General features: G+C 54.3%; 1 protein-coding gene across 50 annotated transcripts in view; it reads left to right on the top strand.

Annotated features, from left to right (window-relative positions):
* Positions 1-23,333, top strand: part of LOC125745991 (calcium/calmodulin-dependent protein kinase type II subunit beta) — a 60,540-nt gene that overhangs the window by 11,594 nt on the left and 25,613 nt on the right. For 27 of the 50 annotated variants that reach the window (XM_049019410.1, XM_049019413.1, XM_049019408.1 and 24 more), the window contains exons 3-13: positions 790-849; positions 1,321-1,375; positions 1,878-1,943; positions 9,215-9,287; positions 15,641-15,743; positions 16,944-17,027; positions 17,613-17,707; positions 18,583-18,705; positions 18,983-19,066; positions 19,574-19,616; positions 21,050-21,142. In XM_049019410.1, the coding sequence (XP_048875367.1) occupies positions 790-849; positions 1,321-1,375; positions 1,878-1,943; positions 9,215-9,287; positions 15,641-15,743; positions 16,944-17,027; positions 17,613-17,707; positions 18,583-18,705; positions 18,983-19,066; positions 19,574-19,616; positions 21,050-21,142 (879 nt within the window). Of the gene's footprint in view, positions 1-789; positions 850-1,320; positions 1,376-1,877; positions 1,944-5,445; positions 5,519-9,214; positions 9,288-15,640; positions 15,744-16,943; positions 17,028-17,612; positions 17,708-18,582; positions 18,706-18,982; positions 19,067-19,573; positions 19,617-21,049; positions 21,143-23,333 lie in introns of those variants that run through there. The other 23 variants (XM_049019416.1, XM_049019433.1, XM_049019426.1 and 20 more) reach the window with 4 other exon arrangements.

Raw genomic sequence — 23,333 nt, 5'->3', positions numbered from 1 at the left:
TTGTTTATGAACTAAGGTAGCAGACTTGCATTGCACGACGGTTCTAACCGGCGGGTATTGGGGTTTGATGATTCCTGGTGGGTACCATGCTGTAACAGTACACTAGGGTCCGGACCCAGCTTCCGATGAACCCAGCCTTCCACAGCAGCTGGGGCAGCCCGTCTTTAGCTGTGAGAATGGGTTCGAGGAGTATAAGGTTTGGTGCCCCCCAGCCCATCATAAGTTAGGGTTTGGATTCAACACCATCCAGTTAGAGGGCATGTCTACCTCCATTCCATGTGCCACTCATCACCCCCGTCACTATGGGAGACGCCGATTACTACGTCATCGGCAGTTTAATCCTCTACCACGTGCATCACAGCTGGTGGTTTATCGCTATTCTTAGCGTGTGATTGGCCACCATCTCGCTCTGTGCCGCTCCTTGGTCATGGTACTGATTCAGTCAGTCAAGGCTTCGGTTACTGTACGAGCTGATTGGGTGAAGCCAGGAGTGAACAGGACGAAATTTACACAGCACCGGGGATTAATTTGTTAAGAATCCAGAATACGTTTTGCACACCTTACCTTTCAATGCAAATATTGCTATATTTGGGTGTTTTTTTGTTTTTTTAAGGGGCGTCGAGCCCAAATATCATTCTGTCCTTTCATATTTGCCGCGCAGCTCTGGCCTGTGGGGCATTGTGGGTAATGGCTGTTCTCCCATCAGCCTGTACGTAGACTGAGAAGGAAACCCTGTCTCGCCCCGTCAGATCCGTGTGTGTCTCTGATTCTGCCACTGTCTCTCCTTAGATCATCAGAAGCTAGAGAGGGAGGCTCGGATCTGCCGTCTGCTCAAACATCCCAACATCGGTACGTCTGTGGATGCAGGCCGGTCGCCATGGCCACCGCCGCCCACACACCCTGCTCTTTAAATATGTGCATTTTCACGTCAGCAGAGGAGGAAATTGAATCTCTCACACTGCTTCGAGGTTTAAAATATGGGGCACGTCAGTTCATTGCATCCGTCATTTGCCTGATAGCTGATGCCTCTTGCCTCCGTCGAGCACGGACCCGGGGGGAGGTGCCCTCATGAACTGCCTGCTCCAGTCTGTTATATAACAGGGAATTTGCGGTGTTTACATGCCTCTGGGCTTTACAGAGCTGTCGGCTGCCCTGCAGGGAACGTGCAGGTGGGCTGCGCCGGCCTTTCTCTCTCACACGCGAGGGTAGCTCTCCCCGTCCGCTTGTTTGACGGTGAGGGGGTGTTATTTTCCCTGCTTGTGGCTCCTTGGTGGAGTTCCGTCTCCATGCTGTTTATCACCATCCTGTCCTCTCTTGCAGTTCGACTTCATGACAGTATATCAGAAGAAGGCTTCCATTACCTCCTCTTTGACTTGTAAGTGTCTCCGGGCGCCACATACACAACCACGCGCCCCCCCTCCCCCCCAGTACCTGTCCCTTTAACTCCGCCCCTACAGAGGCTGTAATCCGATCCTCTGCTGTTTCATCCTCCTCGTTTTGCCGCGGTGGAGCCCCCCGTGCTCCTGTGCCCTCGCTCTGCGCTCCTCTTCCTTCCCTCCGCGTTGCCTGGTGGCGAGGAGCCTGTTTCCAAGGCAACGGATCCGGGCTGCCCAGCGCCAGTGTATCCTGCGGAATGGGCTTCCCCCCCCCCCCCCCCCAAGGCCCAGGATCTCTGTTTCAGAGGATTCCCCATCCATCACCCATCCCCCACCCCAAACACACAGCCTCACACACACACCTGAAGACGCCAGCGATGCCCACCTTCACATGCACATACGCGTGCCGAGACACACGTGGGCACAGTCCTGATCACGCAGGGTCGTGCTCTGTGGCCGCGGCGGGTGTGTGGGCATTGACTCCCTGTCCCCCCATCACAGGGTGACTGGCGGCGAGCTGTTTGAGGACATCGTGGCCAGAGAGTATTACAGCGAGGCAGACGCCAGGTAGGAGCCCCCACCTCCCTCAACCCGCCCCCACCTCCCTCAACCCGCCCCCACCTCCCTCAACCCGCCCCCACCTCCCTCAACCCGCCCCCCACCTCCCTCAACCCGCCCCCCACCTCCCTCAACCCGCCCCCACCTCCCTCAACCCGCCCCCCACCTCCCTCAACCCGCCCCCCACCTCCCTCAACCCGCCCCCCACCTCCCTCAACCCGCCCCCCACCTCCCTCAACCCGCCCCCCCCCCCACCCCCACCTCCCTCAACCCGCCCCCACCTCCCTCAACCCGCCCCCCACCTCCCTCAACCCGCCCCCCCACCTCCCTCAACCCGCCCCCCACCTCCCTCAACCCGCCCCCCCCACCTCCCTCAACCCGCCCCCACCTCCCTCAACCCGCCCCCACCTCCCTCAACCCGCCCCCCACCTCCCTCAACCCGCCGCCCCCCACCTCCCTCAACCCGCCCCCACCTCCCTCAACCCGCCCCCACCTCCCTCAACCCGCCCCCCACCTCCCTCAACCCGCCCCCACCTCCCTCAACCCGCCCCCACCTCCCTCAACCCGCCCCCCACCTCCCTCAACCCGCCCCCCACCTCCCTCAACCCGCCCCCACCTCCCTCAACCCGCCCCCCACCTCCCTCAACCCGCCCCCCACCTCCCTCAACCCGCCCCCACCTCCCTCAACCCGCCCCCACCTCCCTCAACCCGCCCCCCACCTCCCTCAACCCGCCCCCCCACCTCCCTCAACCCGCCCCCACCTCCCTCAACCCGCCCCCACCTCCCTCAAACCCGCCCCCCCACCTCCCTCAACCCGCCCCCCACCTCCCTCAACCCGCCCCCCACCTCCCTCAACCCACCCCCACCTCCCTCAACCCCGCCCCCCACCCTCCCTCAACCCGCCCCCACCTCCCTCAACCCGCCCCCCCACCTCCCTCAACCCGCCCCCCCACCTCCCTCAACCCGCCCCCCCACCTCCCTCAACCCGCCCCCCACCTCCCTCAACCCACCCCCCCACCTCCCTCAACCCCGCCCCCCACCTCCCTCAACCCGCCCCCCCACCTCCCTCAACCCGCCCCCACCTCCCTCAACCCGCCCCCCCCACCTCCCCTGCCTCTCCTTCTCTCAACCCTCCCCACGTTACTCTCTCTCTGTCTGCCCACGCGCCTCTCCCTCTCTCCCCCCACCTCTCTCTCTCTCTCTCTCTCTCTGTTCCTTCCTTTTCATATACAGTTTTCTTGTACGCTCTTCTTCACGGTCCAGTTTCCCCGGTGAGATATGTACACACACACACACACACGCGCACACACACACACACACACACACACACACACACACACACACAAACACACACATAAATGTGTATGTGTTTTTTTAAGTCGACTCCCCGGTCTTGCCAAACACCCAGGGCATGTAGAGTGTCCCACGGAAACGCCTGATTGGCTGCTCTCTGGGGGTATTCCTCACGCTGACCGCAGGCCTGTACCCACCTTTACCGCTCGTTCCCGTCATGCGTCACCAATGAGCACAGACACCCTCCGCACTGCTGTCTCTCCTTGACCTGACTCCTATTTTCCCGTTTCTTGCCTGCAGCAGAAACTGTCCTTTTTACTCAGATCCCCCCCCAACACATAAGGACCCCCCCTCCCCACCCACACTCACTTGGCATGCACCACGGCCCTGGTCCGGGTCCCGTCGCTAGGTCCCCCTCCTCCTGGGCTGCAGCCGTTACTCGGTGACCGAATGTGGCAGTTTGTCAGGCTGCGGTTTGGGAAAAATCCAGGGAGCTGCTGTTGTACCTTAGAACAGATTTCAGATTAAATTGGATTTCAGGTGATGAAGCTTTTAGATTTTATAGTTATTCATTGGATTTACTGTGATATATCTGTGTGTGAGGGTCCGTCTGTGCCTGTGGGGCCTGTATACTCCTCTGTGTGTGTGTGTGTGTGCGTGTGCGTGTGTGTGTGTGTGTGTGTGTGTGTGTGTGTGTGCGTGTGAGTCACTAAGCCCCCTTTGGCTTGGCCCGGCGTGCTGTTACAGTCCCTTGGACCCCCCCTGAAAGTAGGCCTCAATTAGAGGAGATAATTAGCAGCGTGCCGTGCTCACTCTGACTCAGGGGTAACTGCGTGACCACGGAAGGGAGGGGGAGGTCACACGGTCTCACACTGTGGGGGCGAGCGTGTGTGTGTGTGTGTGTGTGTGTGTGTGCGTGTGTGTGTGTGCGTGTGTGTGTGTGTGTGTGTGTGTGTGTGTGTGTGTGTGTGTGTGCGTGCGTGCGTGTGCGTGCGTGTGTGTGTGTGTGTGTGTGTGTGTGTGTGCGTGCGTGTGTGTGTGTGTGTGTGTGTGTGTGTGTGTGTGTGTGTGTGCGTGCGTGTGTGTGTGTGTGTGTGTGTGTGTGTGTGTGTGTGTGTGTGTGTGTGTGTGTGCGCGCGACAGAGAGCGGTGCAGGTTTAAGGAGGGTACTGTGAATTCTGGATACCCCCATGGGCCTATTCGAACCCGTAGCTGGTTAACAGGCAATTGGGCATGAACAGGAAGAAGAAAGGGGGTTACGGTTAGGGGGCATGGGTGCCACGGCAACCAGCCGGCCACTGTAGCGCTATTCTGTCAGGCCGGCCAGCATGTGCTGGGGATCCGTAACCACAGGAAGGGCATAAGACCAGGCTGTACCCAGCCTTGGGATTTGAGCCCATACTCTTTCGAACACACAAAATTACCCTCTTCTTCAGTTTAGGGCCATGGAGCCAGATCAGCTGATCACCAGTATTCGCTCCGCTGGGGGCGTCACCCGATGTGGGCACCTTCACTTTTTTCCGTTATTACGGGTTCTTTCCCAAACGGGTCATCTTGAGCAGCTCACTCAGTGATCCTGGCTCTTCAGCCGCTAACCTGCTGGTGCATGCGGGCGACAGCGCAGGGCCTGTAGGGGGCGCTCTTCCTGCTGTGGCCCCTGCGGTCCCCACTGTGCGCGGTGTTTCTCTCTCTCTCTCTCTCCCCCCCCCCGTCCCCCTTTCTCTGCCCACTCAGTAGACAGTGTGTGGGCAGCAGAGACAGAACTGCCTCCCTGCTACAGCAGATCACTCACACTTCCAGAACATTTAACTCTTTCCAGGCGTGAAGTACATGTACATCGTTTCTCTCTCTTCCTCCCTCTCTCACGTTCTTCTGTCCCTCCTTTCACACCCCCCCCACTCTCCCTCTATTCCCTCCAAAGCCCCCCCCCTCACCCCCCCCCCTATGTTCTAAGTGCGTCTGGCTCTGCTCTCTCTACTTGGTCGCTGTTTGTCATCGTGTTTAAATGGTTTTGTCTCCTCACTGTACCCCCCATCCTCCCCCCATTTTTCTCCATTTCAATCCATGGCTTTTGCCATCCCCCCCCCCCCCCCCCCCGCCCCCACTCCTTCCCGCGTTGCACCTCTTTCACCGCCGTAACCCCCGCCTCGGCCATTCCTCCTCACCCTGCCTTTTTCTTTCCTCGCCTCCCTCCTTTTCTTCCATTTTGTTTTCACAGTCACTGTATCCATCAGATTCTAGACAGTGTCAATCACATTCACCAACATGACATAGTTCACAGGGACCTGAAGGTCAGTATGTGCAGCGTTCCCTGCCTTGCCTGTCCGTCTGCCTGTCCGTCTGCCTGTGATCCTGTACGAGTCCAGCACTCTGATTTGCTTCTGCTGCACTGACTGCCCAGTAAGCCCCTCCCCTTCCTTAACCCAAGCCCCGCCCCCTGTCTTAACCCCGCCTCCTCTATCTATCGCCTTCCACAGGTGACCTGCTGGCCTGTCTCACACCTTCGATCACATTAAAGGCTGCCATTCGGATGCTCCTGTGGTTTCATTTTGGTTGTGTTACCTTGTCTTTGTGTGTGTGTATCAGCCTTAGCTTAAGCATGACCATAACAGGCCCGGCTCTTGTTTAGAGAATCCCAGAGGTGGAAAATCCCCCCCGTTCACTGACTCTGCGTCCCCTGGTGAGCAGCCTGCTTCTTTGGGCTCGCATCACTGCACCCCCCGCTCCACTTTGCATAATTGTGTTCTCTCTGAGGTTCGGCTCCTCCTCTATGAGCAGCTGCCCGCCGGGCGAGTGGGCAGGCTGTGATCTGGTGCCTCTGGCAGTGATCCCGACTACCGTTGTTCTTCGTCCAGGGTGGACATCTTGAAACGCGAGGCTCTTGCAGTGGGGGCCCGCAGATCGGTCTCCAGATGAGCACCGGACACCCCTCGATAGTGCGTGGGCACGTGTGCACAGCCTGCAGCCACGCAGATTTATAATCTCTGCGGAAGAACTCTGAGTCTGAAATATCGTTTGGAATCCGGAGGCTGGAAGACCTGGACTGGGTGGGACTCTCGCGTGCTGTCAGTCAGCAGCAGGTTTATTCCCGCCCACAGTCCTTGGGCGTGGGAGTGTGTCGCCGCCGGGATGCCGATTTCACAGAGGTGGCGCGACGTTGTGGGAGTGTGTGGCTGGAAGCTTGGACTGGCGGCATCCACTGGCCCCTGAACAGCGGGGAAAGTGTAAATCAATTCAAATCAGGCAGGAGAGACGCACAGACACACACGTCCTCGCTCATTTTCACACTCACACACACAGACGCACAGACCACCACTCTCTCTGATACACACCCACTCCTCTGCAAACCAGCATTAGTGCACACACACGCACACACACACACGCACACACACACGCACAGACACACACACACATCATCATACTAAGATAAGCACACGAGCTGCTCATTCTCATTCCCTTAATCTGCATCTCTCTCCTACGGAGGCACACTAACACAGGCAGACAAATATATATTGTCACAGCCCACACCCTGACTCATAACAGCCCCCTCCCTGTCTTGGCACAGCACACACACACAAACACACAGACACACACACACATTTTCTCGTTGGCTAATTGATATGTGTATGTCACTGGCCCCATATTTATTTTTTGAAGAAGGCATGGGGCCCTAATTTACTGCTCTGAACTTAACTAATTCACAACTGTTCCCTCCTCACTTGCTGCCTCTTTCCCACTCTCACCCCTTCTCTCTCCAACTCTCACCCCTTCTCTCTCCCACTCTCACCCCTTCTCTCTCCAACTCTCACCCCTTCTCTCTCCCACTCTCACCCCTTCTCTCTCCCACTCTCACCCCTTCTCTCTCCAACTCTCACCCCTTCTCTCTCCCACTCTCACCCCTTCTCTCTCCAACTCTCACCCCTTCTCTCTCCCACTCTCATCCGCTCACCCTTCCACTTTCACCCCTTCTCTCTCCCACTCTCACCCCTTCTCTCTCCAACTCTCACCCCTTCTCTCTCACACTCTCATCCGCTCACCCTTCCACTTTCACCCCTTCTCTCTCCCACTCTCACCCCTTCTCTCTCCCACTCTCACCCCTTCTCTCTCCAACTCTCACCCCTTCTCTTTCCCTCTCTCATCTGCTCACCCTTCCACTCTCACCCCTTCTCTCTCCCTCTCTCATCTACTCACCCCTCCACTCTCACCCCTTCTCTCTCCCACTCTCATCCACTCACCCCTCCACTCTCACCTCTTCTCTCTCCCACTCTCACCCCTTCTCTCTCCCACTCTCACCCCTTCTCTCTCCCACTCTCATCCGCTCACCCCTCCACTCTCACCCCTTCTCTCTCCCACTCTCACCCCTTCTTTCTCCCTCTCTCATCTGCTCACCCCTCCACTCTCACCACTTCCCTCTCCTTTTCTCCCACCCTCTTATTCTCTCTTTCTCTGTTTCTCTCTCACCCCAGAACAGAAGCACCCTGTCTGCAGTTTACTGTAGGGCCAGATGTCATGTGGCTCAGTCACGCAGTTTCGTTTACAGCACCTTCACCCAGGCAAGAGGTCACAAGCTTAGACAAAAAAAAGTTAATTCACAGTTATGTCATGAACAACAGACCCATCCAGTAGCTATTAATACCTATATTTCATACATAAAGAGATTATTTCCCAGTGGATGCAGATTGAAAATACCATGCCAGCTCTGTCAACGTCCCTGCCAGGATCTCTCACAGTCACGAATGAGCACAGGAAACACTGACCTTCAGCCTTTGACCTCTGACCTAGCACCCTTTATCGGGTTCCCCTGACAGCCCGTAATTTCCCGTTTCCACGCCACTAGCCAGCACAGCCTCTGACATAAACAGCATGTCAGGTTGTTGTCCAAAATGGCAGCTGTGCATGCCAGTACATTTCAGAATATTATGGGTTTTCTGGTTATGAGTAATGGATAGATAACAGGAAGGTTTATAGATGTGGTGTTTTTTGACAGAGTCATTGTCTTTGTTTATTTGGTTTTGGGATATTTACTATATACCATATAACATTCCTTCCTGCTAGTCCTCCATTGATCCTCTGTGATTGGAATTTACTTTGACGTGAGCCTCCATCCATCCATCTTCTAATAAGTAATCAGGGTCTCCAGAGGACCTGGAAGCCTGTCCATGGAAGTACAAGGCAGGGGGTCACCCAGGATGGGACACCAGTCCATCTCAGGGCACATTCACACACAAACTCAGTGATACACTGCGGACAGTTTAGAAATGGCAGTCAACATAATTCTGCGTCTTTGTACCCTAGAAGGAAAGCCGGACTACACGGGGAGAATAGGGTAGTAGTACTTTATTTATGCTTCTGCTTGAGTAGTTTTTTTATAGATCAGATCTTTTTGGGGTCAGAACACTGGCCTGCTAGCATCCGATACTCCTGGAGAGGTTGGGCCTTGCTCACCTTCTGCTTAAGGTGAGACAAGGAGAGCCCACAGACTCCATACAGAGGGGCAGCCATGAGCTGTGAAGGTGCCCCGCAAGATGTAAGATGATCAGATATGAGATATGTCAAGAGATCTTAGATTTCAAAGGTTCTGAATGCTGCTGTGCTCTTTCTATTATGTGCTGTGTACTTCGCAGTCCATTGAATGTTCCGACAGTCTCTGTCAAGCTGGTTCTGTTGGAGTGCCCCTTTGGTGCGGTGTATAGCGGTGTATAGCGGTGTATAGCGGTGTATAGTGGTGTATAGCGGTGTATAGTGGTGTATAGTGGTGTATAGCGGTGTATAGCGGTGTATAGCTCTAAGAACCTCATAGTTCTGTTCCACACCTTCGTTTGCATTTCTGTATCTGAGGATGTGTAGTGGAAGGGCATGGGAAGAGGCAGGAAAGATTTCCTCACCCAACTCAGCACCCCCACCCCCCCACCCCCAAAAACCCTGGCCTGTGCACGAGACTGTGACGCTGCTCAGACTAACATGCGCCCCCTGGTGTTTGCATGCAGTCATTGCATCCAGCAGATCCTGGAGGCGGTGCTTCACTGCCACCAAATGGGCGTGGTCCACCGGGACCTGAAGGTGAGTGGCAGGTCCTGTCCGCCATGTTTCCTGCATTGCTGTATATCTGTGCTGTTTGTATTTGTTGGTGAGTCTGTATGTACACTATTACTATAATTATTATTATTACTATTACTGTTATTTCTAAGCGCCGTCTAGTTCATGTCGACTCTCAGAGATCCTATAGACAGCACTCCTGCCATCTTTCCTGTCTTGTCTGGGTCTTCATATATGTATGAATTTGTGTCTAACACTGAAAAATTTTAAGTGTTATCAAATTACGAGGGACCTATCCCTTTAAAATGTTCAAAATTTACAAAAATCTTGCTCTATGACGTCGACTGTGGGTTTCTTTGGCACCTGACATCACATGTCGCGCTTTACACGTCATCAAGATGCAAATGATGTCAATAAACATTCATCAAAGAGATGCAATTAAACGATTCCTGCCCAGGACGGTAGGTATGTGAGCATTGACGTCTGATAAATGGTCTCGTCATGCTTATTATAAACTGTTGTTCTGGGATTTGATTTCAATGAGAACGAGGCCAATGAATTCTGGATATTTCATTGGGGTTCAAGACATGCTAAGACATGCTAAGACATGCTAAGACATTCTGCTGTAATAAGCTGAAGCAGGTCCTTCAGAGCAGGCGAGTTTCCAGGCCAGGCATTAGAAAAGCACAGTAATAAAGTTGTGTTAACATCCAGGTAACATCGGCCAAGCACATAGCGTTTGGGCCTTGTTAGCACTGCAGTGCAATCATAATAGCATTGTGTTAGCATGCCGATAGCATTGTCATACCATTGCGCTAACACAGGAATTGCATGGTGATAGCACTGTGCTAGCACAGCGATGGCATCATGATAGCATTGTGTTAGCGCCGTGATACCGTTTATGATGGCAGGGTGTTAGCATTTTCATATCATCTGTGTTGATATTTTGCTTGTGTTGCAATAGCACTTCTGCCTGAAGTCTTCTTGGGACGTGACACTTGATCAAGGGGAACTCATTCCTTGCTTTGAAGGTGACCCGGTTTAAGGAGACACCTTAGCAAAGCGCTAAGCTATCTTTGCTCGGAGACCTGCTCTGTGACCTGGAAGCAGACCACCCATAAAAACGTCACTGTATAGACTCTGCAGAGTCCGATCCGAATGACTTGCTGCCAGCTTGCATGTGCACGCGTACTGCATGAGTCACCCCTGAAGACTCTGAAGGCCGGCTGACATCTTTCGGACTCTCAGTGTTTTGTTTCCTCCTCCTGATGCTGTATGAGAAGTGTCCCCCTTGAATGAAACGGCACATTATAATATTAGCCATTTCCCAAGGCACTAGCCCTGTAAACATTGGGCTGGACTTTACCTGGGGAGGCCTGCTTGAAGAAAATTAATTCTGTTATCTTTTGATCACAGGCAGAATTAATTTTTACCACTGTTTATTTTTATAAAATTATATAAAAGAATGTAATCAGAAATAGCTTAGACATGTAGCCTCGTAGGACCAGTCAGTCACTATGGTTTGGGTGCTTTCCCATTCAGGCTTGTCTCCTCAGAGCTCTTGGTTCACACTTAATAGTGAACGTCACCTCACAGTTTTATGCCGAGCAGCTCTGTGCTGTTTATTCTCGTCAGTTCGGCCCGGGGCCCGAGTACATCACTCCAGGGTAAAGCTGGGACATACATCCGACCACACCTGAGCGCCAGGCTCCAATCAGCGCTGTGGTATTGTCACTATTATATTGTCAGAGTGTGATACAGAAAATGCCGAACCGCCATCTTGGATCGTGAGATCCTGAGGACAGTGTGATCGCTGGCCTGCCTCTCTCACCACGTGCTCCATGTTCCGTGTTCTGTGCGTGTACATGACTCTCTGCCTTAGTTCCCCCACTCCCTCCGAGCAGACTGACAGAGGGAGATGGGATTGATTTTTGTCTCACCCCCCAGCCGCACACACCCCTCTCTCTGTAACCCACTTTCACAGCTAGTCTCAGTTCCAGTGGGGCAGTGTGAGTGTAACCTCCTTTATCTGCGTCACTGTGCGGAGCTGATGTGCGTACTTTGGGAGGTGTATCGCCTGGAGTTTGTGCTACTCTGTATGCAAGTGTGTGTGTGTGTGTGTGTGTGTGTGTGTGTGGATTCACATTATTCTAACAGGGATTACTGTCCATGTCTGTCTTGTGAAAATGTCACCCTTGTGGGAGTGTCTCTGTGAGGTGAAAACCCTCCAAACAGAAAGTGTGAAGATGTCTGGGTCTTTGTCAGCTGTTTTGTTTCTTTCGGATTGTGGAGGGATGGGGGAGTTAACAAGTGATTAATGAATAGTCAGGGAATGAATGTCATGTACGGTTAGTTGGTGGTCAATTTTAAATTACAGAACCAATAAGCAGAGTCCCCTAAAATGTCTGAGTCGGTCAGAGATGTGGCCGGGTTCTGACTTCTCCCTATGTGTTAACGCAGCATTTTGGTTCTGTGGTGTGTGGATGCGGATGTGTTTGCTGAGGGTGTCGGTTTGTGTAGCCTGGGAGCACTGAACACTGAATAGGATGGAACTGCAAGGGAATGTGACCTGTTTCTGTACGGGAACGCTGCCCAGAGGGGATTTGGTACAGGAGCGAGGCCCAGTTCCGTGTAGGAAGATGATTCTGGATGGCTTTAGTACTGTTAGGCCCGGTTCTGGATAGGAGCGCAACCCATAGGGTCTTCAGCTCCCACAGTGTTCTGTTCGGTCCGGCTATGGAACAGGTTCGTTCGAAGGCAGCGCGCGTCAGGAAAGAGGGATGTGCTGAGAAGGAGAGGAAGGAGGGAGCCAGAGGAGCCGAGAAGGAGAGGAAGGAGGGAGCCAGAGGAGCCGAGAAGGAGAGGAAGGAGGGAGCCAGAGGAGCCGAGAAGGAGAGGAAGGAGGGAGCCAGAGGAGCCGGGAAGGAGAAGAAGGAGGGAGCCAGAGGAGCCGAGAAGGAGAGGAAGGAGGGAGCCAGAGGAGCCGAGAAGGAGAAGAAGGAGGGAGCCAGAGGAGCCGGGAAGGAGAGGAAGGAGGGAGTCAGAGGAGCCGGGAAGGAGAAGAAGGAGGGAGCCAGAGGAGCCGAGAAGGAGAGGAAGGAGGGAGCCAGAGGAGCCGGGAAGGAGAGGAAGGAGGGAGCCAGAGGAGCCGAGAAGGAGAGGAAGGAGGGAGCCAGAGGAGCCGAGAAGGAGAGGAAGGAGGGAGCCAGAGGAGCCGGGAAGGAGAGGAAGGAGGGAGTCAGAGGAGCCGGGAAGGAGAAGAAGGAGGGAGCCAGAGGAGCCGAGAAGGAGAGGAAGGAGGGAGCCAGAGGAGCCGGGAAGGAGAGGAAGGAGGGAGCCAGAGGAGCCGAGAAGGAGAGGAAGGAGGGAGCCAGAGGAGCCGGGAAGGAGAGGAAGGAGGGAGCCAGAGGAGCCGAGAAGGAGAGGAAGGAGGGAGCCAGAGGAGCCGAGAAGGAGAGGAAGGAGGGAGCCAGAGGAGCCGAGAAGGAGAGGAAGGAGGGAGCCAGAGGAGCCGAGAAGGAGAGGAAGGAGGGAGCCAGAGGAGCCGGGAAGGAGAGGAAGGAGGGAGCCAGAGGAGCCGGGAAGGAGAGGAAGGAGGGAGCCAGAGGAGCCAAGAAGGAGAGGAAGGAGGGAGCCAGAGGAGCCGAGAAGGAGAGGAAGGAGGGAGCCAGAGGAGCCGAGAAGGAGAAGAAGGAGGGAGCCAGAGGAGCCGAGAAGGAGAAGAAGGAGGGAGCCAGAGGAGCCGAGAAGGAGAGGAAGGAGGGAGCCAGAGGAGCCGAGAAGGAGAGGAAGGAGGGAGCCAGAGGAGCCGAGAAGGAGAGGAAGGAGGGAGCCAGAGGAGCCGAGAAGGAGAGGAAGGAGGGAGCCAGAGGAGCCGAGAAGGAGAGGAAGGAGGGAGCCAGAGGAGCCGGGAAGGAGAGGAAGGAGGGAGCCAGAGGAGCCGGGAAGGAGAGGAAGGAGGGAGCCAGAGGAGCCGAGAAGGAGAGGAAGGAGGGAGCCAGAGGAGCCGAGAAGGAGAGGAAGGAGGGAGCCAGAGGAGCCGAGAAGGAGAGGAAGGAGGGAGCCAGAGGAGCCGAGAAGGAGAGGAAGGAGGGAGCCAGAGGAGCTGGGAAGGAGAGGAAGGAGGGAGCCAGAGGAGCCGGGAAGGAGAGGAAGGAGGGAGCCAGAGGAGCCGAGAAGGAGAGGAAGGAGGGAGCCAGAGGAGCCGGGAAGGAGAGGAAGGAGGGAGCCAGAGGAGCCGAGAAGGAGAAGAAGGAGGGAGCCAGAGGAGCCGGGAAGGAGAGGAAGGAGGGAGCCAGAGGAGCCGAGAAGGAGAGGAAGGAGGGAGCCAGAGGAGCCGGGAAGGAGAGGAAGGAGGGAGCCAGAGGAGCCGAGAAGGAGAGGAAGGAGGGAGCCAGAGGAGCCGAGAAGGAGAGGAAGGAGGGAGCCAGAGGAGCCGGGAAGGAGAGGAAGGAGGGAGCCAGAGGAGCCGGGAAGGAGAGGAAGGAGGGAGCCAGAGGAGCCGGGAAGGAGAGGAAGGAGGGAGCCAGAGGAGCCAAGAAGGAGAGGAAGGAGGGAGCCAGAGGAGCCGAGAAGGAGAAGAAGGAGGGAGCCAGAGGAGCCGGGAAGGAGAGGAAGGAGGGAGCCAGAGGAGCCGGGAAGGAGAGGAAGGAGGGAGCCAGAGGAGCCGAGAAGGAGAGGAAGGAGGGAGCCAGAGGAGCCGAGAAGGAGAGGAAGGAGGGAGCCAGAGGAGCCGGGAAGGAGAGGAAGGAGGGAGCCAGAGGAGCTGGGAAGGAGAGGAAGGAGGGAGCCAGAGGAGCCGGGAAGGAGAGGAAGGAGGGAGCCAGAGGAGCTGGGAAGGAGAGGAAGGAGGGAGCCAGAGGAGCCGGGAAGGAGAGGAAGGAGGGAGCCAGAGGAGCCGGGAAGGAGAGGAAGGAGGGAGCCAGAGGAGCTGGGAAGGAGAGGAAGGAGGGAGCCAGAGGAGCCGGGAAGGAGAGGAAGGAGGGAGCCAGAGGAGCTGAGAAGGAGAGGAAGGAGGGAGCCAGAGGAGCCGGGAAGGAGAGGAAGGAGGGAGCCAGAGGAGCCGAGAAGGAGAGGAAGGAGGGAGCCAGAGGAGCCGAGAAGGAGAAGAAGGAGGGAGCCAGAGGAGCCGAGAAGGAGAGGAAGGAGGGAGCCAGAGGAGCCGAGAAGGAGAGGAAGGAGGGAGCCAGAGGAGCCGAGAAGGAGAAGAAGGAGGGAGCCAGAGGAGCCGAGAAGGAGAGGAAGGAGGGAGCCAGAGGAGCCGAGAAGGAGAGGAAGGAGGGAGCCAGAGGAGCCGGGAAGGAGAGGAAGGAGGGAGCCAGAGGAGCCGAGAAGGAGAGGAAGGAGGGAGCCAGAGGAGCCGGGAAGGAGAGGAAGGAGGGAGCCAGAGGAGCCAAGAAGGAGAGGAAGGAGGGAGCCAGAGGAGCCGAGAAGGAGAGGAAGGAGGGAGCCAGAGGAGCCGAGAAGGAGAAGAAGGAGGGAGCCAGAGGAGCCGAGAAGGAGAAGAAGGAGGGAGCCAGAGGAGCCGAGAAGGAGAGGAAGGAGGGAGCCAGAGGAGCCGAGAAGGAGAGGAAGGAGGGAGCCAGAGGAGCTGGGAAGGAGAGGAAGGAGGGAGCCAGAGGAGCTGGGAAGGAGAGGAAGGAGGGAGCCAGAGGAGCCGAGAAGGAGAAGAAGGAGGAAGCCAGAGGAGCCGAGAAGGAGAGGAAGGAGGGAGCCAGAGGAGCCGAGAAGGAGAGGAAGGAGGGAGCCAGAGGAGCTGGGAAGGAGAGGAAGACAGATGGCAGTGACAGGAGTGTCTGTGATACAGGGGAGCTCAAGCCACATCCCGAACAGTGGTCAGCCCCCCCCCCCCCCCCCAGCTCCCGCACTGGAGGATATAAATAACACGGCAGCCAGTGCGCTTGGTGGCACGGAGCAGCAGGGCCCCGAGACGGCGGCAGGCCTGCAGTGGGGATAGCACAATTACACACTGTCGCCAGTGCAGATTAATGAGGGTCCCTAATGTAGGACAGCACCCCCCCCCCCCCCCCCCCCCACCCACGCTAGGGCTGCAGATGCAGAACCACGCAGCTGAACAAGGAAAGGAACCTCGCACGCAAAGTGTCACCTTCCCAAGGCCGGAGGGTGGGCCGCTCACACGGTCCTGATGAAATCGCAGCTGATGCCGCCTGGTGTCACCCGATTGGCTGACGTGTGGCCGGTCCTGGTCAAAGCATAGTGTGCTAATTCTGCTAGCTTTGTTATGTATGTTTAAGAATGAGTGTATTTGTGTCACCAGATCTGTGTTTGATGGGTGTGTGTGTGTGTTGGGGGGTGTGTACCGCATGATAATCCCCTTCATGGTAATCTGAGTGTTCCCCTACCCCTCCTCCCCTCAGCCAGAGAACCTGCTCCTGGCCAGTAAGTGTAAGAACGCTGCCGTCAAACTGGCCGACTTCGGACTGGCCATCGAGGTCCAGGGCGATCAGCAGGCCTGGTTCGGTACGTGCGCCACTCCCTCGCCCCGCCTCCACCTTCAGCCTCGTTCGCAGCTCTCCACCTGGGTCAGGGTCGCAGTCAAGGTTATGAACTCCAAAGGGGAGGGCTTTCTGCTAGCGGTACCTCACGCTCCCAGAATGCTAATCAGTTAATTCGCTGCTATGGCTAATATTCAGCATATGGCGTGTTAGCATTGTATTGGCGGTCTCTCTCATATTTGCTGATGTGGTTTCTGCCTTCCTGGAGCGCTTAATGCCTCCCTCTACATGTACAAAGATAATTACACCATCTATACCCCCCCCCCCCCACCACCACCTCCAACTTACCATATTGCTGTGATGACAGCAACAGGCCCCTCTTTATGCATGGCTAGGCTCCCAGGTTGTGACACTCAGGCTGGGTGTGTAGTAGACACAGGATAAGGGGAACAGCAAGCGGTGCTCAGCTAACACGTAGAGCAGATTAAAGGCCACAGAGGCTGGTTGTAACGCACACAGCAGGGACAGCAGGTGGCGCGAGTGTTAGCCACATAGCCTTCAGGCACTTATCTCCTGTAAGTGAACAGCTTCAGTGAAACGAGACAAAAACAATTAGTCAAATCTGACTGTTTTGATAACTGCTTCACCCAAGCAACAAAATATTAAGGCTTCCACAAGTGCCGAAATGTTTTATTGTTTCGGATTTGGAATGATAGAGCAGCAGTTCTCAACCTTTTTTGCACCGTGACCCAATTTTCGCCACGCCAGCTCAGTCACGACCCTATATCAAGTGTAGGTTTAAATTAACATTGTGATACAGTGCGCAGTGCACTCTGCAGTGTACGTCGATCAATGCCTGTTGCACAAAACTGGATGTGCCAGTGAATTTTATAATGAACCGTTTGGCTTCTTTGCAAACCCAAGGCCTGTTTATATAGATTAATTCTTGGACTGGGGCTGGGAAATCTGATCGTCAATCAGCATAGGAGCTTGATGATTTTAAAATGCTTACATTTGCAGCTCTGCCTTGCGATCCTTCCAGAATTTGCTGCGGCCCAAATTTGGGTCGCGACCCATGGGCTGAGAATCACTGTGATAGAGGACAGGAAGGCACTCGCTAGGAACATCTCAGCGCTGTAATAAGCTGAGCTCTGATTGGCTGAGCTGCGTCTGGCCGAGCTGCGATTGGCCGAACTGTGATCAGTCGGCATGTGCTAATTTGCAGGGTTTGCGGGAACCCCTGGCTACCTGTCCCCCGAGGTGCTGAGGAAGGAGGCCTACGGGAAGCCGGTGGACATCTGGGCATGTGGTGAGTCACAAACTCGGAACAGCAATCACATCGGCCCTTACCTAAGACACTCAGAGAAACACTCAGACAGACACTACTGTGGGTACTTACAGGTGAACCTACCCACACAGATACAGCGTCTGCAGAGGATCTGGGGAAACCATGCAGGCAGAAAGCAGCTCTTATAGCTCTCATATATCGATCATCCTGTCAGAACATAGCAGTTGTCGCAGCATCATTTGGGCCTGAAATATAATTATTTGCCCAGCGGTGATTCAGGGTTGAACATCAGCAGCACGCGATTGCCCTGTGACCTCGAGCTGGGAAACCCAGATCAATTCTCAGTCCAAGCATTAACACCGCGACCGGTCTACATATCATCGCTAGAATGATTGTGTCATAATACATTAAAAGTCAGGACAAGCTGGACGTGGATCCCCATGCAAATATTGCATTTGTTAATAATAATAATATTGGCATAATTCTGTAAATTGTTGTGACGACATTAGATGCACAGGTTAGACACAAAGATAAAAGAGGAAACGTTGCATTTTGGGCAAAAGCAAAGTGCTGCATTCTGACGGCGTCTCTGCATCCGTGGGCCAGGTGTGATCCTCTACATCCTGCTGGTGGGCTACCCCCCCTTCTGGGACGAGGACCAGCACAAGCTGTACCAGCAGATCAAGGCCGGAGCTTATGACGTGAGTGTGGTCGCAGTCCCCTTCGCTGTTTCACACTCTTCTTCTCGCTCTCGCCGTCTTTCACTCAGCCCCTGTCAGTCATGCCTTTGTTTTCCGTCCCATAGCACCTCTCTCTCTCCCTCCCTCTCTCTCTCTCTCTCTCTCCCTCCCTCTCTCTCTCTCTCTCTCCCTCCCTCTCTCTCTCTCTCTCTCTCTCTCTCTCTCACACATCCCCGCGTTCTCCTTACTAAAGATCCCTACGGGCGTTTAGTGCTGTCCTCTTATGTAATGGTCTTCTGAATCTGAGTTTGTAGAAGTGTGTCGTCCAGTAAATATTCATGCAGATTACTGTGGGAGAACTGGCCACATTTAACACCTTTGTGTTATCGTGTTGACATTTATTTTGTTTGATACGTTTTGTCGACATTTCCAGTCACTTTCCCCGATGACATGTTGGTTTAATGGGTTTAAAGTGGGACCGTTAAAGGGGAGGGGGCAGGTTGGTATTTGTTCTGTGTTTGATGAGGATGCGGGACACGTGTTTACCTGGAGGGGTCTGTGTGTCTGGCTCGTATTTGAACACAACACCTGGCTTTCGCTTTAGATGTCTAATTGCAAGCTAATTAACCATATGGGTTTTTCATACTGATTCCTGTTGTACTGACTGACTGTCGAATCACAGCTTTTTATAAAATGCAGTGGAATAACATTAATACCGAATCTAGTCTATTTTTTAGAGAATTGATTATGATGTTTAGGGAGATTATCTATGCAAAGCAAACCAATGAACCTGAGAGTGACACCTGCGAAATTCCAACCGACGGCTCGCTGAGTGACCCTAACTCCTCCCCTTCTTCCCGCCCTTGCCTCGCCCCCTTCCTCCCTTCCTGTCGCAGTTCCCTTCTCCTGAGTGGGACACCGTCACCCCTGAGGCCAAGAACCTGATCAACCAGATGCTGACCATTAACCCGGCCAAAAGGATTACAGCCCAGGAAGCCCTCAAGCACCCGTGGGTCTGCGTGAGTGTCCTTCCCCTCCCTGGGGGGCGGGGCATTATGGATGGCGCCACCTAGCCTGACTCCGCCCCCATGCCGTATTAGTTTGAAAACTTGCAGCCGTGTCACAGTCGCATATAAACACACAAAGTGCATTACTCTGTGCTGACATGAGACACAAGCACACCCACATCGGTCCCTCTGCGGTTTGAGTTTCTCTCGCCCTCTCTCATTATCACTCTCTCTCTGTCTCACTCTCTCTCTCTCTCTCTCTCTCTGTCTCACTCTCTCAAAAACACAGCAACGGTCCACAGTAGCCTCCATGATGCACAGACAGGAGACCGTCGAGTGTCTGAAGAAATTCAACGCCAGGAGGAAACTGAAGGTCTGTCAGCGCCTGCACTCACACGCTGCAGTAGCCAGACTGACCTCTAGGGGGCGTTCTCCCGTTCAGCATGTAGGGACTTTTAGGTTAAATCAAGTCAAATAACAGGAGACAAAATTCCTGTGCTGCTGCGATGCATGTGCGTGTGAGCAGCATTGCATGGGACCAGACTGCATAAGAAGTAGCCGGCTGAAATCCCCACATGAAATGCAAAATTGAGGAATGTCATATGCATGTTACTTCAACTATAGGATTTAATAAGGGAATCCTCCGGAAATAACATGCATAATTTGAAGGTAATGTCCTTATGGGCATTAGTACTGTCAGCTCTGGCCTTGAAGAACTGGAGTTTTACCACACTTTACTATACTTTACTACACTACACAGAATAAACACAAAAATACATGTAATGTGCAATTTTAATGCAGTACAGAATCTGATCCCAGGACAGATAGCAAAAAATGCAGAATAGATCTCTAATACAATACATTGTTCCCCTTCCCACAGGGTGCCATTCTCACCACCATGCTGGTGTCCCGTAACTTCTCTGGTAAGGATCTGTGGGACCGGGGGGGTTAGGGTCTAAAATGATCCATTAGCAGCAGCTGTATTTCACAGCAAAGGTCAGCATCCAGGTAACTTAGAAAGCAGAGTGACTCAGGGTCATGTGCCTGTTTGGGATTCAATCCCATACCCTGATGTATTCCAGTGCCCAGGCCTGGTTGTGCTACACTCTGGCTCCACCTGTCACTGCCGCCCCCTGGTTTTGGCAGACGTGTGTTTTGCCATGACGGGGGATTAAGGTTAAGCCAGCACCTGCATCTCCCTCGATGACGGACTCGCCCCTGCAGCGCCGCTCGTGACCAGCCTGTTACTGACGAGCCGTTTTTTTTCACAAAAACCTTGTTGTTGTTAAACTCGCGTTTTTCCCCTTTGCACCAGTATTTTTCATGTATAAATTATGACATGAACCCTGCCAGCTGCTTCGTGTAAAAGGAGGTGTCAATATGTCCTGAAATTAATCGCTAGATTTAAGTGATTTTTTAAATTCGTTGTTAGACTCACAGGTGTGCAGAGTGTCTCAGTGTGAGAAGGTGCATGACCATGACCTTGCCAGTAATGGATGATGGATGGGGAGGGGGGGTATGCAGGTGTAATCCCTGTGTTGGGGGTGGGGGTGGGGGTCTCCATGGCGATGTCAGCTGGCCAGTCCGGTGTACTTCTTTCCTTATTGAGGTGTGTCTCTCACACTCACACACACACACCCAGTTACAGCAGGTCAGTGGGTGGCTGTGGCAGCATGTGTCTTTCCTAAGAGAAGGTGGGGTCCCAGGTTCCAGTTGCCTCGGCAACCAGGAAAGAGGAGGAGCTCTGGCTAGAGTTCCCCATCTCCAGCAGCTGCCACCTGCCACCACGCTCAGTGGAGGCTCCGCCCACCATAACCAGCGTCTTCATTGGCCGCTCCTGATACCGTAATGATGTCATCCTTCGGGATGAGTTGCAGTGGGAGTAGGACGCCGTCCCCCCCCCCCCAGACTGCAGGCACCTATTCAGGGGCCTTGGGAACGCTACCGACCGGGGGCTGGTGTCTGTCCGGGTGGGGGCCCCCTTCCAAGTGGCGCGCCCGTTTTCTGATACCACGCGTCGATATGGCCGAGAACCCCCCCTTGCCACCTCCGGGGGTCCGGCCAGCTTCTCGGTATTCCAGGCTCTTTCGTTAGATGGAAACCAGGGGAAATGGGTGATAAACAGCCGAGTGAAGGAGGCTGTGCTGGTTTGGCCCACTCATCCTCCGTGTCTCACTCGATACTCTCCCTATTTTTTCTTTCAGACTAACTGGTGATTCTTTTCTCTTCCCCCTTTTTTATTTCTCCCTCCCCCTCTCCCTCTCTCTCCCTCCTGCTATCTCCCTCTCTCTCTCTCTCTTCCTCTCCCCGGCCCCCTCTTCCTTTCTGATGACGTTGTTCTTTCGGACACTAACAGTAGGCCGGCAGACAACGGCTCCAGCTACTGTCTCAGCCGCCGCGGCTGCCGCTGCTGCTGCCGCCGGCACGACCGCGGGGCTGGTGGAACAAGGTAGCCGTGCAGCACCCCACCCTGCAGGGGGCGCTGTTCCTCCTCCTCCCGTTCCCTCATCATTGCTCATCTCGCCCCCTCACCTTCCATCAGGCTTGGAGCTCCCAGCATGCAGTGCGGCGCGGATTCCACCCCCCCACCCCCCCATCTCCATTTTCCTTCTAGTGTTACGCCGGCCGTCGGCTCGATTGACAGACTGAGCTTGCTGTCGTGTTGGTCTGAAGCTCGTGCTCGCTGTCTTTCTGTCTCTCTCACTGTCTCTCCTGAAGTTCACACTGCCTGGTTATGCCATCACTGACAACTGCCTCTCTTCCCTCCCGTCTATCCACAGCGCTGACCATTGAGTCCCCGCATGACGGACCACACCCCTCCCCTTACCTCCACCCCCCTTCCTTCTACCCTCTCTCCTTCACCCCCTTTCCTCCGCCCTCTTACCTCCACCGTCTCCCCTTACTTCCACACCCCCCCTCCCCTCCCCTCCACCCTGCCCCCTTACCTCCACCCCCCTTACTTCTACCCTCTCCCCTTACCTTCACCCCCTGACCTCCACCCTCTCCCCTTACCTTCACTGTCTCCCCTTACCTCCACCCTCTCCTCCATCTACATTCTCCCCCCTCCTCTTCTTTGATATTTTTCCTGGACTCCTAGGAGTATCCACCCTTGAAACCACTCCCTTTCTGATCTCCTACTCATTCCGTTCCTCCTTCCCCACTGGTCTCTCTTGAGTGTGGGATTGCCCTATGCACCCCCCCCCCGTCTGAGGGATAGTATTGCCTGCCTTAATGGCCTGCTCTGTGTTGCATGGGGAGACGGTCTGACGCATGTGTAGTGTCGGGGGGGTTGGCCTGGGGGCTGACCGGGGTCTTGTCGGGCTGCATGTTGGACACCTGCACTCTGCTGTGTGCGTCTTGCGTCCGTCGACGGTCTACAGTTCATGTGGCAGTACTGGGATGGGGTTTCACAGCGGGGTCTTAGCCTCTCACTGAAGGCCACAAACTACACAAATGGGACTTAAACCCAAATCCATTCCTTTCCAGTAAAACAACTTTCACGCGTCTTGCAAACAAAGCAAAAAAATACTCATTTCTAACAATATATTTTTTAAAACTTTAACATTCATTTTTTTATTCCATTAACACTGCTGCCATGAAATAAAATGCCTGTTTTTGTGCTTATGTTTAATTATTTAGCTTTTGGCACCAAACCACCCAGCAAACATCATTTAATTTGGTTATTTTCAGTGTAATTAAAATCTTTTGTCAAACTGTCAGTCTGACAAATTCAGTAAACGTCCTTTACAGTTAGTTTCCTGTGGATGATCAGTGTTTCTGAAAATCCCTAAAATGAATGTTTTCCCTTTACTGGGAATTTGTTTATTTATTTTTGTTGTTTTTGTTATGGATTTTTAATCTGACTGTGTGGGACGCATTACCTGTTAACGTTTCTCTCTAATTGTATCGAATCGCCAGTTCCCTTGTTTGACAGCTGCAGATAAATTCCCCCTTAAGTATCTCTGAACAGTGATGGTAGTTTTGATGGTTTTGTTGATGTATTTTTGTCTGTCCCAGTGTAACATCTCTGTCCCTCGCACCCCCCCACTTCTAGTGCAGTTTGCTCATTTGTTACTTCACCCCTTCAGTAGATGAAGGTGCAGGTGGTCTGGATACGGTGGGGGTGAGAGTGGGGGCGGGGTGCTTCTAGCTCAGACCTCCAGCACCGAACCGGCAGCTCAGCCAGATCGGCTCGGCCCGCCAGGGCCTTAGAGGTACAGCCCGGCTCGGCCCGTTTCTCCAGAGAGTAACTGCCAGTCTGCGTGTGCAGTGGCAGGCAGCCTTTGTGTAAAGATGGGGGTCAGAACTTGTTATACGGGCACAAGGAGGAGCGGATCGTGCCGAGATGATAGAATTAAAATTAGAGCGATTTCAGTCGGCCGCAGGTGGCTGAGGCTGGGTGGGGGGGGAATGTTGCTGACATCGGTAGGTGTTAATATCAGCCAGGACCTAGTAATCCAGGAAGCTGCTGACAAAGGTGAAGGCATACACCCCCATGGCCTTCCTTCACTGGAGCTGTAGACCAGACGGCGTCCATAACACACTTCCTCTCTCTTAATCTCTCTTCTCTCCACTGTCTTCCTCCCTCTTGCTTCTGACATTGGGGCCAAGGTAAGGAAGGCCTTCCCTCTGGGCACGAG

This window comes from Brienomyrus brachyistius, chromosome 7, assembly GCF_023856365.1.
Source record: "Brienomyrus brachyistius isolate T26 chromosome 7, BBRACH_0.4, whole genome shotgun sequence".
Lineage (NCBI taxonomy): Eukaryota > Metazoa > Chordata > Actinopteri > Osteoglossiformes > Mormyridae > Brienomyrus > Brienomyrus brachyistius.
Note: the sequence above shows the minus strand (reverse complement) of the source record. Positions and strands in the feature narration are given on the sequence as shown.